This window comes from Anabrus simplex, chromosome 2 (genome assembly GCF_040414725.1).
Source record: "Anabrus simplex isolate iqAnaSimp1 chromosome 2, ASM4041472v1, whole genome shotgun sequence".
NCBI classification, from domain to species: domain Eukaryota; kingdom Metazoa; phylum Arthropoda; class Insecta; order Orthoptera; family Tettigoniidae; genus Anabrus; species Anabrus simplex.
The window spans coordinates 318,714,278-318,731,349 of NC_090266.1; the positions used below are offsets into that span (position 1 = coordinate 318,714,278).

The 17,072-nt window shown below is 37.8% G+C and overlaps 1 protein-coding gene across 1 annotated transcript in view; it reads left to right on the forward strand.

Annotated features, from left to right (window-relative positions):
- The window catches only part of anne (anne boleyn), a 382,933-nt gene that overhangs the window by 46,411 nt on the left and 319,450 nt on the right, over positions 1-17,072 (forward strand). Inside the window, exon 2 of the mRNA XM_067140654.2 lies at positions 5,412-5,482. Within this exon, the coding sequence (XP_066996755.2) occupies positions 5,412-5,482 (71 nt within the window). The remainder of the gene's footprint in view (positions 1-5,411; positions 5,483-17,072) is intronic.

Below are 17,072 nucleotides of genomic sequence, written 5' to 3' on the forward strand. Positions count from 1 at the left end.
TTGTATATGGGAGAACAATGGAGAATTTACATTTTGGAGGCATGAATGAATCTGCCTCTGAATAAAAAGATGTATAGGACACAAGGTTTATTTTACAAAGTGGTCGTCGTCACAGTTCACAGAATGACAATTTTTACCTTGAGCAGCGAACAGAAAAGGCGTCTCTGTGCTGATCACAAAAGTGAACTCCTTTGGCATGATAAATCATTCAGAACAATCAGATGTGTTACCTTCTATGAAGTATACATATTAATTCGCTGTGTTATATAAACATCATCATAGAAGAGGCCACAGTACTCGTCGTAAATAGCGGTTAGTGGAGGAACTTGGTTAATACGCAGAGGCTTGTAGATTGAAAACTGAAAGGTATAACAGTCTGTAATGAAAATGAACTGTATGTATGAAACTTTTATCTCCCTGTTTATATATGAGAGGACCTTGAGCCCTAGCTTAGCCAATACCAAAGGCATAAATAAATAAATGAATTAATTTTTAAATCTAAGATACTGTGACCCTATCTATTATAGCAGTTCAAGAGTCCGAATCTAATTAAACACCAAATAGTCTTCGGCACAGCCAGGAACAGCACTGACTCTTATGTTTATAAATTTTCATGGAGTGTAAGTTACAAATCTGTTTTCACAATTTTTCATCTTTGCTGTTACTGTAAAGCCCCTAGCAAAAAAAAAAAAAAAACTGTTGTGATACAGGAAATTATATATATATATATATTAAAGAAACGCAAGTATACACATGGTGCAATGCAATTCATGTTTTTATTTTTCTGCATTGATTTGGGTAAACCAAGTGAACTCGTAGTAGATCTGAGGGAATCTCTGGACAGGTGGAAGGAATATTTTGAAATTTTCCTCAACATAAAAGAAAATGTGTGTTGATGTTGCGAATAAACGGGCTCATGGGGAAAATATAATAAGATAAAATAATTACACTTCAGGAAGTGGAAAGGATGGTAAATAAACACCATAGTCATAAAGCTGCAGGAATAGTTGAAATTAGACCTGATATGGTGAAATATAGTGGGAAGGCAAGGATGAAATGGCTTCATAGAGTAATTAGATTAGCACGGAATGCTAGCAAGGTACCTTCTGATTGAACGAAAGCAGTAATTGCACCTATTTGTAAGCAAGGGAACAGGAACGATTGTAACAGTTATCAAGGTATTTCATTGATCCGTATACCAGGCAATACGTTCAGTGGCATTTTGGAAAGGTGGGTGTGATCAGTGGTTGAAAGTAAGTTGTATGAAAACCACTGTGGTTTCAGATCACAGAGGGGCTGTCAGGATCAGATTTTCAGTATGCACCAGGAAATTGAAATGTACTACAAGAGGAATAGAGAATTATATTTGTTTCTTCGATGTAGAGAAGGCACATGACAGATTACCATGGGCTAAAAAGATGTTGGCTGTACTGGAGAATTGTGGGTTTAAGGGTAGGTTTTTAAACTCAGAGGCATTTATGTTGACAATTCGGCTGCAGTGAGAACTGATGGTAGAATGAGTTCTTGGTTCAAGGTACTTACGAGGGTTAGACAAGGCTGTAATCTTTTGCCTTCGTTGTTCATAGATTACATGGATCGTCTATTGAAAGGTGTAAAGTGGCAGGGATGAATTCAGTTTGGTGGAAATGTAGTAAACAGTTTGGCTTATGCTGATGCCTTAGTCTTAATGGCAGATTGTGCCAAAAGCCTGCAGTCTAATATCTTGGAACTTGAAAATAGGTGCAATGGTTATGATATGAAAAGTAGTCTTTCCGGGCGTCAGTAGGTAAGAGACCTAAGAGAATTGAATGTCAGGTTGGGAATACAAAACTGGAACAGATGGATCATGTCAAGTAGTTGGGATGTGTATTCTCAAAGGATGGTGGTGTAGTGAGCGACTTTGAATCAAGTTGCAGCAAAGCTTACCAGCGAGTTCGCAGTTGCGATCAAAAGTATTCTGTAAGAAAGAACCCAGCTCCTGGACAAAACTGTCTTACACCGGTCTGTTTTCAGACAAACTTTGCTGTACAGGAACGAAAGTTGGGTGGACTCAGGATATACTCTTAAATTAGAAGTAACAGACTTGAAAGTGGTGAGAATATTTGTTGGTACAAACTGGTCGGAGCGATGAAACGAGGGTATTTGTAATGAGGAATAAAGGCTAAGTTAGGAATGAACTTCATTGATGAGGCTGTACGCATGAACTGGCTTCAGTGGTGGGGTCATGTGAAGCGAATTGAGGAGGATAGGTTACCTAGGAGTATAATGGACTCGATCGTGGAGGGGTAAGAGAAGTAGATTGAAACCAGGATGATGATGGTTAGACTTGGTTTCTAATTATTTAATGATACAGAGGTATAGAACTAAACGAGGCCACAGAGTTAGTTACAAATAGAGGATTGTGGCAGAGTTTAGTAAAATCACTGAGGCTTGCAGGCTGAATGCTAAAAGGTATAACAGTCTATAATGAAGATGTATGTAATTAATGTATGTATGTCTTTATACACCAAGAAATTTATAGTTTCAGTTAAGAATTGTTCTAGCATTCTATTAGATATCTTAGACAGAAAGAATGGAGTTTCTACCATTTATTGGTGTTTTGTATAGGGGGTGGAACTAGAGGATGAATATCAGCATTGTTGATAGTAACTACCAGTGCTTATTTTTAAATATGGTTTTAAAATAGTTAATTTTCTGTAGAACGTCACTGAATTTTTTGGTTGTGAATTCCCTGGGTTTGATGTAACTTTCTAAAGACTGAAATTCCCACTTCTGCCACTCTGCTTATTTGTTATCTCTGGATGAACTAGGAAATTGGTGGACTGTTATATCTTAGCTTTCAGAAAGGAGCATTGATTATACTGATATTCTGATTTTGTAATCAGTATCTTTCAGTAGTATTTCCCTTAACTTCAGTTCACATAGTTAGCAGGGTCTAGATTTAAGATTGAATTCAATCTGTGGCAAAAGGCGTCGTTTTGCAATGTTCGAGGAAGATTTAGAGCACACCGAGGGACATCAGGTGACCACTAATTGGAGATGAACAATGGATACACATACAACTTTCAAAGACTAGTAGCTTGTGGTATTTCAACATGGAGAAATATAAGAACAGATCGAATGGAAATGGTTCCGGGGCCAAAGAACGACATCAGTAAGGTTTGTTTTGAAGATAATCACCTAAGTCACATAAGCACTTGTCCTACTGTTTCACCAAACAGCGAATACGCTGCTCGTAGAACACCTTTGGCTGAGATTGGAGCCAGTACCGAACATTGTCCAAGTGGATGCGCCGACCCTTTAATGCCTTCTTCAGTGGACCACCCACCATACAGCCCAGATCTATTGCCATGTGACTTCCATATCTTTAGTCCGGTAAGCGGCATTGAAGGGCCGGCGCTTCCACTCGGACAGTGAAGTCTTGGACAGTGATTTCAACCGGTTCCTATTTCAGATAACGGAGTTCTACGAGCAGAGTGTTAATCACTTGGTAAAACAGTGGGACACATGCTTGTGTAGCTTTGGAACTAAATTTTGTTGATTTAATTCTGTAGCCCTTATTGAAGTTTCATTTGATCCACCTATATGATGATTTGTAGTTAAGCTTGCTTTAGTAAGGACTTGTCTTGCTTCATGGCTGAGTGGTCAGTGTGTTGGCCTTCGGTCCTCTAGGCCCCACATTCAGTTCCCAGCCAGGTTAAGAGATTTTAATCTTCAAAGATTAATTTCCATGGCTCAGAGTCTGGTTGTTTGTGTTATTTCCGACATTCCTGCAACTCGTATACCGCACACAGCACTATCCTCCGCCACACAAAAACTCAGCTGTCACCCACACTCATCAGGTCTGCCTTACAAGGGCTACACCACTCTAGTAATTGTTATAATAATAATAATAATGTCTTGCCTGTTCGGTGCTGATCAAGAAATATGTGTATCATAGTCTGGCATCATTTGGTAATGCTTCATGAATAGGGCCAGGATTTTTATGTAGTATCAAAGTGCAAAGTATATACATAAATATGTAGTAAATATCAGTGAATTATGTAATTAAATATGTTTTTAAATATGTGATATTCATAAAATATGTAGTAGTATTAATGGACTAAATTTACAAGAATATTTGTATATTTGTTTTAGTATGACTTATGGTTAAGATATTAAACCATAAAATTGTTCTAAATACCTCCATATTTTATGACAGTCATCGTTGTTGCTTTAGATAATGTATATAGTCTGCTGTTTTCTAATTTTGACAGTATTAAATTGTCAAATTAAAGGCTTAATCGAAAATTCAAATATTAAAAAATGTTATGCACTGTAAACCAGAGTATATTAACACATCATATTGTAGCTAATTTCCTGTTACCCTCATGCCCTGAAAATGAAACAAATAAATGTTACTAAATAAAGTTAATATAGAATATTTCTTTTAACCCCTATTAAAAAACACAAAAATAATACAGTAACTTTTTCTTTGTCATGATGCACAGTATGACACCAAGTACTTCTCCAACTTTTCCGTTGTGATGTTATGGTGCTGATCCGATAAAATTATTTTGTAGGCTGAGAAGGACTGTGCAACGTTGCAGAAAGTCACCAGTGAATATTCAAAAGATAAAACTAGCTGGGTGAAATATCATATTGGTTGCCATGATCCGATGTTGCAAACAGACAGAGAACTTGAATAACCTGGATTTCCTTAAAAGAATGCATGGAGTTTGTTAGAAACTCTGCCCAATGAAAGGCACTTAGCCATACCAGATTCTGAGAAAGGATTAGTGCTGTTATGTACAGTTGAGGCACTCGGATCTTCTGTATTTCATAAACGATTAGAAATCCTAATTTTAAAGGAATTTTCAATCAAATTTCTGCAATTAAAGTACATTCTCTATGAGATTAAATTCACCTATTATTTCACTATAGACTGAAAATTAAATGACCTGACACAATTTTTTAAAAATAGTTACCTAGATACGTACAAAAAAGTTGAATTTTTCACATATGTAAAAAGTTATAATATTATTAAGAATATGCAAAATGAAACACAGATCAGGTATAACCATATTGGATCCACAATTTGCTGACATTTTTTATCTTCGGGTGTCTAAAGCAAAGGAATATGTAATTACATAAAAAATCCGGGCGCTATTCATGAAATAGAATTCTGTACGAGTGAAACAATCCATATGGTTTTAGAATTCCAAGTTCAGGGACTACCTGATCAGTGATCACACAAATATACATATACACATTATATTGAATTGTTAAAATATTGTGTTCAAGTACTAAAAAAAAAAATTAATTACAAAAGTTTCTTTTTGACTAATCTTTTATAAAATTATGTTCTGTTTGTACCTTTCTGCTCTTTCATAGTGTGCTCTGCAATTAAAATTTTAATATCTTTCCGTTAGGTGCTGGAGATGGCCCCCCTCCTGTGAAATATGGTGTGGATTACATCAATTCGGGAGAGGAGGATCAAATGGTAAGCAGATTTAATGTTAGGCATTTGTATAATTTGTCCCTCTCCTGCACCCTGTATTAAAGTAGGCCTACTAATCAGCCCACAATTAATCACTATATTGCAAGGAAATGCATTGCTGTCAAAAGATGTGATATTTGGTGGTTAAGCATCGGTTCTTGATATCCCATATATCTAATAACTCATATCCCATAAAAGACATTCAGTAACCATGAAAATTGGTAAATAGTCGCATTGATGGGAGGTATTGCAAGTGATAAAAATCATTGTTATCCGTATTGAAGATTCTGAATGTAGGATGCTAAAAGGTTTGTTTTGTCACCTATTCAATATATATAAATTTTACAATTTAGGAATTTATTATTGATTCCACTTGAGACATGTTTCGCCCTTCATTGAGGGCATCATCAGTCAAATTATCTCCTCAAGGCAAAAATCATGTACCTGGTTAGTAGTTGACATGCACAAATTAATACATATTATTAATACACATTACAAAAATTAAGAGAAACAGTTGTACAATAGTGATGGTTGAACATATAGGTTTGTAGAATAAGAAGTCAGCACCAATGCGTAAAATTAAAATAGTAGAGTTCGGCAGTGGTGCTCTGGAGAACAGTTCACGCAATCATAGGAAAATATAAAGTATAATGTAAATATAATGTAAATATTTTTAAAACTTTATATTTTCCTATGATTGCGTCAACTGTTCTCCAGAGCACCACTGCCGAACTCTACTATATACTGTGTAGCCGACATACTTTGTCCTTGTGGCAGCCTCCGCATGGGGGAAGTTGTAATAATAATAATAATAATAATAATAATAATAATAATAATAATAATAATAATAAAAAATTTAATTTTACGCATTGGTGCTGACTTCTTATTCTACAAACCTATATGTTCAACCATCACTATTGTACAACTGTTTCTCTTACTTAATTTTTATAATGTGTATTAATAATATGTATTAATTTGTGCATGTCAACTACTAACCAGGTACCTGATTTTTGCCTTGAGGAGATAATTTGACTGATGATGCCCTCAATGAAGGGCGAAACATGTCTCAAGTGGAATCAATAATAAATTCCTAAATTGTAAAATTTATATGTATTGAATAGGTGACAAAACAAACCTTTTAGCATCCTACATTGATGGGAGGTATGTAAACAATTAAGGTTTGGTTTAATTGTGCATGCACATACTGTATGCGATAGTCGGGGTGCTTCATTTGCTCTTTGAATGGCTTATGCGAACAGTCTTCAGCAAATGTGCATGTAATATTACATGCATCGTACCAGCCTACTCTGATACGTGAGTGATATGCATGCCTACGGGACACACGACATCGGTATAAAGAAGTATAAAGAACTGAGAGTGTGTGAGAGGGGCTGTATAATTGGGCTGTGAGGTAAAGGGTGGGCAGCATGCTGAATTGGAGATCACTTGGGCTGCTCGGACTACACTGTCAGAAGATATTGTGACAGGTGGGCATGTGAAGGTGTCCACACACAGAAGAACAGTTGCAGATGACCCTGACAAGTCACTGTGAGAGAGGATCATTTGATTTTCCGGCAGGCACAGATAGATCCAACAGATGTCTCGTCTGTCATATGGAGACATTTGGCAAATTCACAAGAGCACTTTATCTCTAAAGAAGCATTTCCGGTGCCTAACACTGGCAAATTGGTTATCTCGACAGTCTTGATGTTTTCTGGTATTAACACCACAACATCAACACCTTCATTTGCTGTGGTATTAGGAGAAAGCTGCTGGCAAAGTGATTAGGGAAGCTATTGTTTATGATTGTAGTTTGTCACTGATCGTGATGCGGAGTTCATTCTCTACTCAGTGATACATTGAAGAAATCCTGCATCCCCTTATACTACCTTTCCTGGCTGAATGTCCGTGAATCATTTTCTAGCAAGATAATGCTCATCTGCACACACCTAGGGTTTTCTAGAAGTGTTTATATAATTTACTAGCAGGTTACCTGTGCTTTGCTTTTGGGGAGTCCGCTGTTGGTTGAGGCTGCAAATAGACCCTCAGGTCATATGTCAAATTGTTTTGGAGTAATGATAATTCATTTTTGGATCTAACATTCATTTGAACCCCATGGAATTGGTGGAATGTTTTAAAACAATATATTATTTAATATCTAGGACATAGACTTTTGACTTTGTACGTTGAACAGTAATGGAGTAATGGAATGGAACAGTAATGGAGGAATGAATGTTTTTTTTTTTTTTTGCTAGGGGCTTTACGTCGCGCAGACACAGATAGGTCTTATGGCGACGATGGGATAGGATAGGCCTAGGAGTTGGAAGGAAGCGGCTGTGGCCTTAATTACGGTACAGCCCCAGCATTTGTCTGGTGTGAAAATGAGAAACCATGGAAAACCATTTTCAGGGCTGCCGATAGTGGGATTCGAACCTACTATCTCCCGGATGCAAGCTCACAGCCGCGCGCCTCTACGCGCACGGCCAACTCGCCCGGTTGTTTTGTTTTAAGGGTAGAATGTGTTTTTAAATAGTTCTTATTTAACATCATGTTAAAAAAAAAAAAAAAAAAAAAAAAGAATTTCATACCTGAACAAGTTTTGGAAGAATGAATATTGTGATTTTCAGAGTCAACCACCATCTAAATACCTTAAGGGAGAAATATTTTGAACTGAGCGAGTTGGCTGTGCGGTTAGGGTCACACAGCTGTGAGCTTGCATACATGAGCTAGTGGTTCGAACGCAACTGTCAGCAGCCCTGAAGATGGTTTTCTTGTATTCTCCCATTTTCACACCAGGCAAATGCTGGGAGTGTGCCTTAAGACCATGGCTGGTTCCTTCCCACTCCTAGCCCTGATCGTCTCCATAAGACCCTGTGTCAGTGCGACGTAAAGCAAAATTGTAAAAAGAAAACTTTCGAAGTATGATATTTGACACCTAAGACACAAAACAACCTTATTGTAAAATCACAACTTCGTATGTCAAACGTTTTTACAGGGATGGATAATTTTGTTTCCAGAGCTAACCCCATTTAACCCCTTAGAGGTGGAAGATTTTTTAAATAGTTCATGTCACACCTAGGATATAAAATGTATACCGCCATTTGGAATTTTTTTCATACATTAAATGGTTGTGAAGGAATGAATATTTTAGTCTTCGGATCTTAAACCCCATTTAACTCCGTGCGGAGTAAGTTAACGATTTCATAGAAATGAATATTTTTGTTATCGGAACTCATCCCGCGGACAAAACCCCCGGGGGTGTATTTATCACACACGTACAATTTCATACGTTCTTCGTTGGTGTATATAAATAAAATTTCATACATTCTTCGTTGGTGTATATAAATAAAATTTCATACATTCTTCAAAACAAAATTTCATACATTCTTTGTTGGTCTAAAAAAAAATGAAATTTCAAACATTTTTTATAGGTCTAAAATTTTTAAAAATATAGTGTATATCTTGTTGTCCATCATACGGTGATATTAATCACTTCCTTCTTAAGTCATCACACAAATAAAATTTCATACATTCTTCATTGGTCTAGAATTTTTTTAAATATAGTGTATATTCTCCTCTAATTACAGATAAGGTAGGTAAGGGTGTATTCTGCCCGAAGACAGGTCCGAACCTCTGCAGATAAATAAGTTAAATCATTGTCCAGTTAATCCATTGTCATTGGTCAGTCTCTTGACCATTTGAATATCATGTAATTAACCCGGGAGTGTGTGTCTTCATTCTTTGGATGTGAGGGGTCCAAGATGTTTCAAATGATGCTTTACTGTAATGTACTGATTTTTCAATCAATATGTAGCCTATTGTTTGTTGTGAATTCCTTTTCTTTTTTGTATTTTGGGAGTTATTTTCATTGTTCTTATATTATTGAACAGAGAAAATATTCATATCCTGGCAAACTTTTAACACTTTCTTTCACACATTGCAAGACTAGCTTAAAATTTCAGTTCACCAGGCGAGTTGGCTGTGCGGTTAGGGGCGCGTGGCTGTAAGCTTGCATCCGGGAGATAGTGGGTTCGAATTCCACTGTCGGCAGCCCTGAAGATGATTTTCCATAGTTTCCCATTTTCCCACCAGCCAAATGCTGGGGCTGTACCTTAATTAAGGCCACGGCCGCTTCCTTCCAACGCCTAGGCCTTTCCTTTCCCATCGTTGCCATAAGACCTATCTCTGTCAGTGCGACGTAAAGCCACTAGCAAAAAGAAAATTTCAGTTCAGTCAGATTTTCTAATTATAATGAGAATATTTTATCAGCTACAAATTGTAACAATAAAATATCAATAACTGTAATAGGCCTACTTATTCACTTTCAGAACCACTTCTCTTTGCACACATAATGAAACTTGAAATTATATGCTCTTTGCAGATGTATGGCTGATATATGCAGTACAGTTTCTTGGTTTTCCAATGTTTGCACTTGGCGTCCAGTGTTTGTACCATTTAAAATAGGCTTCAGTAGTGTGGGCCCTTTGCATTCCATGTTAGTTGCCTCCTGCTTGTTGTGTTCTGTTAAGGCGGGATTATACTGAGGCAACATTTGGGCGACATGGAGCATGCGGTTGGCAACAAATGTTGCTCTTTGTAGCATGCGGCTTGTTGTCAGTCGGGCACAAAAAATGTGGTATGCTACATGTGTTGCCGGGTGTAGCATGCGTCACTTGTGGAGACTTGTCGCCAACTACAAACGTTATTCCATCCAGGCAACAACGACAACAGCTCCTCACTCAACTTTGACCGGCTGGTGACAGCTATACTTCCTTGTTTCGAATTTCTTAACATATCATCTCATGAATCATCTCGGAAATGTGCATGGCGCGGAGTGATCCAAGATGATAAGGCATGGAGCCCTTGGCAAACAAACCCCGTCGGAATTTTCAAGAGGCGAAAGCCATTAGTGATGATTTTATGGAGTACTTTGTCAGATGAAGGTCGTGTACCATGACAGAATCTGTAAGTCTAGAGGTACGGGAAGATTCAGAAACTTCTTGTTCACTGGAATTTAATGATATTTAAAAAAATTAAAATGCATTAGTTGTACGCAGAATATCCTAACCCTATTCTGATTATTTTACCCCCTTATACTGTAGTTCACATTTCTAATACAGTTATAAGGGGAGAATGAAATAATTCGTGGCAACTATGACAATAAGTAGACAAAAATCCATGGCACTACAGCCCTTGGAGGGCCTTGGCCTACCAAGTGACCGCTGCTCAGCCCGAAGGCCTGCAGATTATGAGGTGTCGTGTGGTTAGCACGACGAATCCTCTTGGTCGTTATTCTTGGCTTTCTAGACCGGGGCCGCTATCTCACCGTCAGATAGCTCCTCAATTCTAATCATGTAGGCTGAGTGGACCTCGAACCAGCCCTCAGGTCCAGGTAAAAATCCCTGACCTGGCCGGGAATCGAGCCCGGGGGCTTCGGGTCAGAGGCAGGCACGCTACCCCTACACCACGGGGCCGGCAATAAGTAGACATGTTGAGGAAGAAAAAGACTAGGATGAAACAGTGTTGGAAGACTGCGTACGTAGAGTAGTGGCGAAGGATATCCGAATAAAAAGTAGATTAATTGCTGTGTGTTAACAGTGTAGAAAAGAGAACCATTTGTTGTTATGCTATTAAGCGGCATATTTACGAGAAATCCATAGGCATGGAAATGCCATAATATACTGATATGTAGAATGTATTATTATTATTATTATTATTATTATTATTATTATTATTATTATTATTATTATTATTATTGTACAGTAATGTTATTGGCTTCACGTCCCACTAACTACTTTTACGGTTTTCTGAGTCGCCGAGGTGCCGGAATTTAGTGCAGCAGGCGTTATTTTAAGTGCTAGTGAATCTACCGACACGAGACTGACATAGGTCTACTAGAACACCTTCAAATAACACCGGACTGAGTTAGAATCGAACTTGCCAAGTTTATTATTGTTGTTGTTGTAGTTAGTACTATGATGTCATTAAATTCTATTTTAATAGTTATCTCTAATTTATTCACTTCTGGTGCAAACTGTTGCCAGTTCTAATATGGATAAAACCATGCATTGAATAATAATAATAATAAAATAATAATAATAATAATAATAATAATAATAATGATTTTACGTCCCACTATCTACTTTCACGGTTTTCGAAGACGCCGAGGTGCGCAATTTAGGCCCGCAGGAATTTCTTTAAGTGCCACCGACACGAGGCTGACTTATTTGAGCACCTTCAAATACCACTGGACTGAGCCAGGATCGAGCCTGCCAAGTTGGGTCAGAAGACCAGCGTCTCAACCGTCTGAGCCACTCAGCCCGGTGGGCATTGAATAAATCACAATCTTATTTACAAAAGTTCATAAGCAGTTAACTTATTTCATTTATTAGAGGAAAACAGTAGCATAAAATCATTTCACCTCACGTTCCTCATTGTCACCTGACGTTTGGAGCATCGATGTCAAGAAGAAAGGTAAGTAGATTATACGCGAACCACAGATTTCCTCTCAATGGAGAAGCAACACCAGTTTTCATTTTCTGAATTCTTTTATACTCTCGGTAGAAAGCTGAATGCATTTTTAAAATTTTCTTCAGTTCGTGGGCACTGCAGTCATATTTTTCTGGGGGCCGTTTTAACGTATGCTTTCTTTGCTACTGTTTTTATAATCACTCACTGTTACATTCCGCAATTCCGGAGCATTGTGATAGTCCCCAATTAAATTTGGAGTGTTTTCAATAGCCCACTTCATCTTGTCGCATGGAAATTGTAGCACCGATCCACACACTCTTGGATCCCGGGCGACACTGTTCGACAAGCATATTTTTGAAGCATGCGGCACCAGAGAGTGTACGACAGATGGCAACATGTCTCATGCCACACAGCCGCACGCTACATGTCGTACTGTGTTTCTTCAATTGAAAGTCGACTGCAGCATGCTTCACTGTCGCATGCTCCATGTCGCCCAAATGTTGCCTCAGTGGAATCCTGCCTTTAGGATGCTGTGTATCCTCATCTTCCTGTCCCTGGATAAGAAGTTAATTATTTCTTTTTATGTTGCTGGAAAAGAAAAACATGTAACATCCTCAAGGACTGTGTTCAGTGGCACGAGGTATAATATGTGCATTCTCAAGGGCAGTTGTGTTAACGATTCATTTGTCAAGGACATAGGCAATCGGATGGCGCTCAGAAGGCCTGTCTGTGCGCAATCTGTTGTGACTCTGCAGGCATTAACCGTGTGGAGGTTAGAGGTGAACAGTGTTTTCAACATTCATTCTAGTATACAACCATGCCCCGCCGACAAGTATGTGCTCCTGTTGGACAAGTGCAGCCATTTGAATGGGGTCACATTGTGGGCCTGCGGGAAGCAGGATGGACGTATCAACAGATTGCTGCACATATTAGGCACAATATATCGGCGGTGTGTCACTACTCTCAGCAGTGGTGATGGAACATTCCCACACCTGTAGACCAGGCTCCAGGCGCCCACGTTGTACAGACACACGTCAAGATCGACACATTGTGCGAGCAGCGGTAGCCGACCAAACATTGTCTAGGAACGAAATCCAGTCACATGTTGCACCTGCTGTGTCACCAAGGACCATTGTGAACCGCTTGCTTGTGCAGGATTACTATTGTGTGCCTCTGGCCAGGCTACCATTGACAACACAACATCGCCAAGCACGCCTACTCTGATGTTATGAACATTAAAATAAGAATAATAGTTACCACCACCTTTCCAATACTTACCTTTCCTTATATTTAGGATATAAACATTACAACAGGCGTTGTAAGATGGGACATGTTTCGCTTAACTGTCGTAAGCATCATCTGTCAATATAAATCTTAGCCTAAAATTACAGTAGGTCAGGGCCCCGAACCTAGTGTCCTTAAAATATATGGCACCCTAAGAATCAACATTTAAATTTAGAAAATGAAATAGGCTTAAGACTAATGTGAAAAAAACATAGAATGTTACAACATGGCTAAGAGAAAAAAAAACACAATCGTGTTGAAACAGAGGTTAAGAACAGAAGGTACAATACAGAGCTGGTAGTGAAATAAAATCATTAGGATATCATTGCTACCAGTCAGTCAACAGAATGTTCAAACATAAAACAAGAGTGAAAATATGAGTGTTAATCATGGCTGAATGTTTATACATAACAAAAAAATGATTATATTCTTTTGAATGAAGAAATAATTAAATCCCACTCTTGTATGGATATGTGAGTCGGGCAAGGTAAATCACATATTGTAGCAGACATGAAGTAGTAACACTTCAAACAGGATTGATGACCTTCAGAAAAGGAGGAAAACGGGGAACATTCTTAATCAATGACCAACAACTAAAGTCAGTCACAAATTTTAAGTACCTAGGAGTCACTTTTCAAATACCGGGGAACGTGTTCTCTTTACATGTAAAAGACAGACTAAATGCTGCCATAAAATCCATTAACGACATCAGATCTTTGAGCCATCTCTCACTATCATGTGCCATCGAGTTATTTCATCTTAAGGTTAGTCCTGTAGCCACCTATGGATTAGAAAATATATGGATATATCTTGGAAAGAGGCAACTACATAGTATAGAGAAGATGAAAGCATTCTATTTAAAGAAAGTACTTTGCCTGTCAAAGTACACTCCATCACGCCTCGTATACCAACTGTCGAGGGAATTATTCTTTGTGGAAGAGCTGCGTTTGAAACTACTGCTCCCGGCCACTCCAGCGTATAAGGAACTCCTACAAGAGCTTCAACAAAAGAGAGACTGCATATGGTGGGACTTTTACCAGTGTGATGCGATGATCAACCGCAACTGGACTCAGGGAGGCTATGAGTTGAGACACATTGTGACCAGACTCTCAGTCCATGGGTTTCACCAACGCCTGTGTATTAAAGCGAGCTTTCATGAGCCAAGTCCGGACTGCAGGTGCAAAAGATGTGGCGAACTTTGTGAACGCTATCACGTACTTAAGTGTAAACTGAGAATAGAATCCTTAACAAAATTCTGTACAGACGACTGCTCATAAGAATTACTATTATTATTATTATTATTATTATTATTATTATTATTATTATTATTATTATTTTCCATGCACATTTGTGCGCAATAAAACATTTATTATCACGCCTGAAGTTGCTTATAAGGTAGAGGCCAACATGCTCTTCATCCAAAACAATGGTTAAAGCCGAATAATAGGTGTCTTCATTTTTACTGGGAGTTCAAGACCAAAACGGAATAAGATGTAAAGTGCGTGAACTGAAGCCTCTTATGTTGGATTGACTGGAGACATTAGCCGTTCGAGGGGGTCTGTTAAACGTATGCCTGTTGCTGCGTGTGTTGTATCTGACTGGTTGCAATGAGTTTGATTATTACACTGCCAGCTCTGTGTTGTACCTTATGTTTTTAACCTCTGGCAACATGATTACGTGTTTTTTTTTCACTTAGCCATGATGAACACTCTTATATATTTTCACTCTTGTTTTATGTTTGAACATTCTGATTGACTGACTAGTAGCAATGATATCCTAATGATTTTATTTATTTCACTACCGGCTCTGCATTGTACCTTCTGATTTTAACCTCTGTTTCAACACGATTGTGTGTTTTTTTCTCTTAGCCATGTTGTAACATTCTATGTTTTTTTCACACTAGTTTTAAGCCTATTTGATTTTCTAAATGTAAATGTTGATTCTTAGGGTGCCATATATTTTAAGGCCACTAGGTTTGGGGCCCTGACCTACTGTAATTTTAGGCTAAGATTTATTTTGGCTGATGATGCTTACAACAGTTAAGCGAAACATGTCCCATCTTACAATGCCTGTTGTAATGTTTATATCCTAAATATAAGGAAAGATATGTATTGGAAAGGTGGTGTTAACTATTATTTTTATTTTAATGTTCACAATCTGATCTCCAATACGGTCTACAATGAGATTTATTACGTGTAATACTCTGATGTAAAAGAGTATGCCTCTCATCAATGATGGCAAAGATATCATCCACAAACCTAGTCCGAAAAAACTATGATGTGGGTATTTTCTAGATGGTCTAAGTAAATCTCCACCATGATGCCAGAGGTAGGAGAGTCCATTAGTAAACCTTTTTGTTGGTAGATGACATCATTGAAAGCAAGTAATTATTACCGAAAATGAACCTCGGTAAAGTTATAAAATCGATTTCAAATTTACTAAACCTGTTGTGTTGTTTTAAACTATTTTCTATAATATTGATAATTTTTCTACCTGATTATTGGGATACATATTCTTTATATCATAGGAGATTAAAGCATGATAGGGCTTAATTATCAGGTTTTTGGTTGTTCTCCCAAAAATCGCTAGTATTTCTAATTGCTTTTCTTGCTTGAAAAACTTTTTTTTTTGGCGGATAAGGGCATTATCACGATCATAATGGACAAAATGGACTACATAACCAAAACAAAAAAAGTTCTTTCAAGACGAGAATTTTACAATAATTAAGAAAGATCCAATTATCAAAGTGCAAAATAATCTTACTCAAAAACTGTAATTTTATCTTTAGCGAGCAGGTAGCAAATACGTAAATATGAACCTGAATTTGCCCACTCCAGAGTGCTATAAAGGTCAAACGCAGAGGAACTTCAACACCTGATATCTAGAACGTGCATGCAGTGAAACATAACAGGTATTCCGCCATAGGCCAACACATAGCCGACAATAGACATCAATTTTCAGTCACTGAACAAGACATTCAAATCATAAAATTTCCACAAAAGGGCTCCTTATTCAGTAGCAGTGTTTATTTTTCTAGATAGTAAATTAAATCTGTTTTTAAATTTGAATGAACCAACAAAGAAATATAATGTATTGTTCAGTTTAATTAAACTGTTCATACTTTATTCAAAGAGTACCATAGTAGAATTGAAAAACACATCAGTCGACATGCATGCCTCCTCCATCCCTTCTCATCACCATCATCGCATTCTAACACGCCTCCTAACTCCGCCCACTCCACTTATGTTGGAATCAAGCATCACAGAACAGAAAGCAGTCAATCATCTTGTAACACAGCAGCAAGAAGGTCAGCATGAGAAAGAAACAGGTCTTAAAGACCAGGTGCGAAATATACAGTTCTCGATATTTCTCAAAAGCATACTTTACCAATTATTAAAAAATTCAGCATTGGATACAGTCAGTAGAAATCACTAAACACACTTCGACTCTGTGTTCGTATGTGCTTGGTGCGTGCCCGTACATGCTGTGCAATTTTTCGTGACCTCGCTTATACTGTACACTAATGTCCAAAAGTTAAGCATGGTATGGAAAAATGGAAGTGGTATCTTTGCATGATTGCTGTAAATATGTAGCACAGAGTGTAACTCGCCTTCCTTGCATATGCAAGTGTGCTCTCAACATCACATAGGCTCCTGATTGGATGGTACAGAAACTATAGTGCATTTGACCAAGAGTGTTGTCATCCTGTATTTGCCTCTTGGTGTGTTCGGAAGGTACGGTTTGTATTGTTTTGAGAATATGGCACGAAAGCCTTAGTTGGAGCCTGTTTTAAAAGGACGAATCATCAGATGCCTTAGAGCAGGTTCTGTTTAGAGTT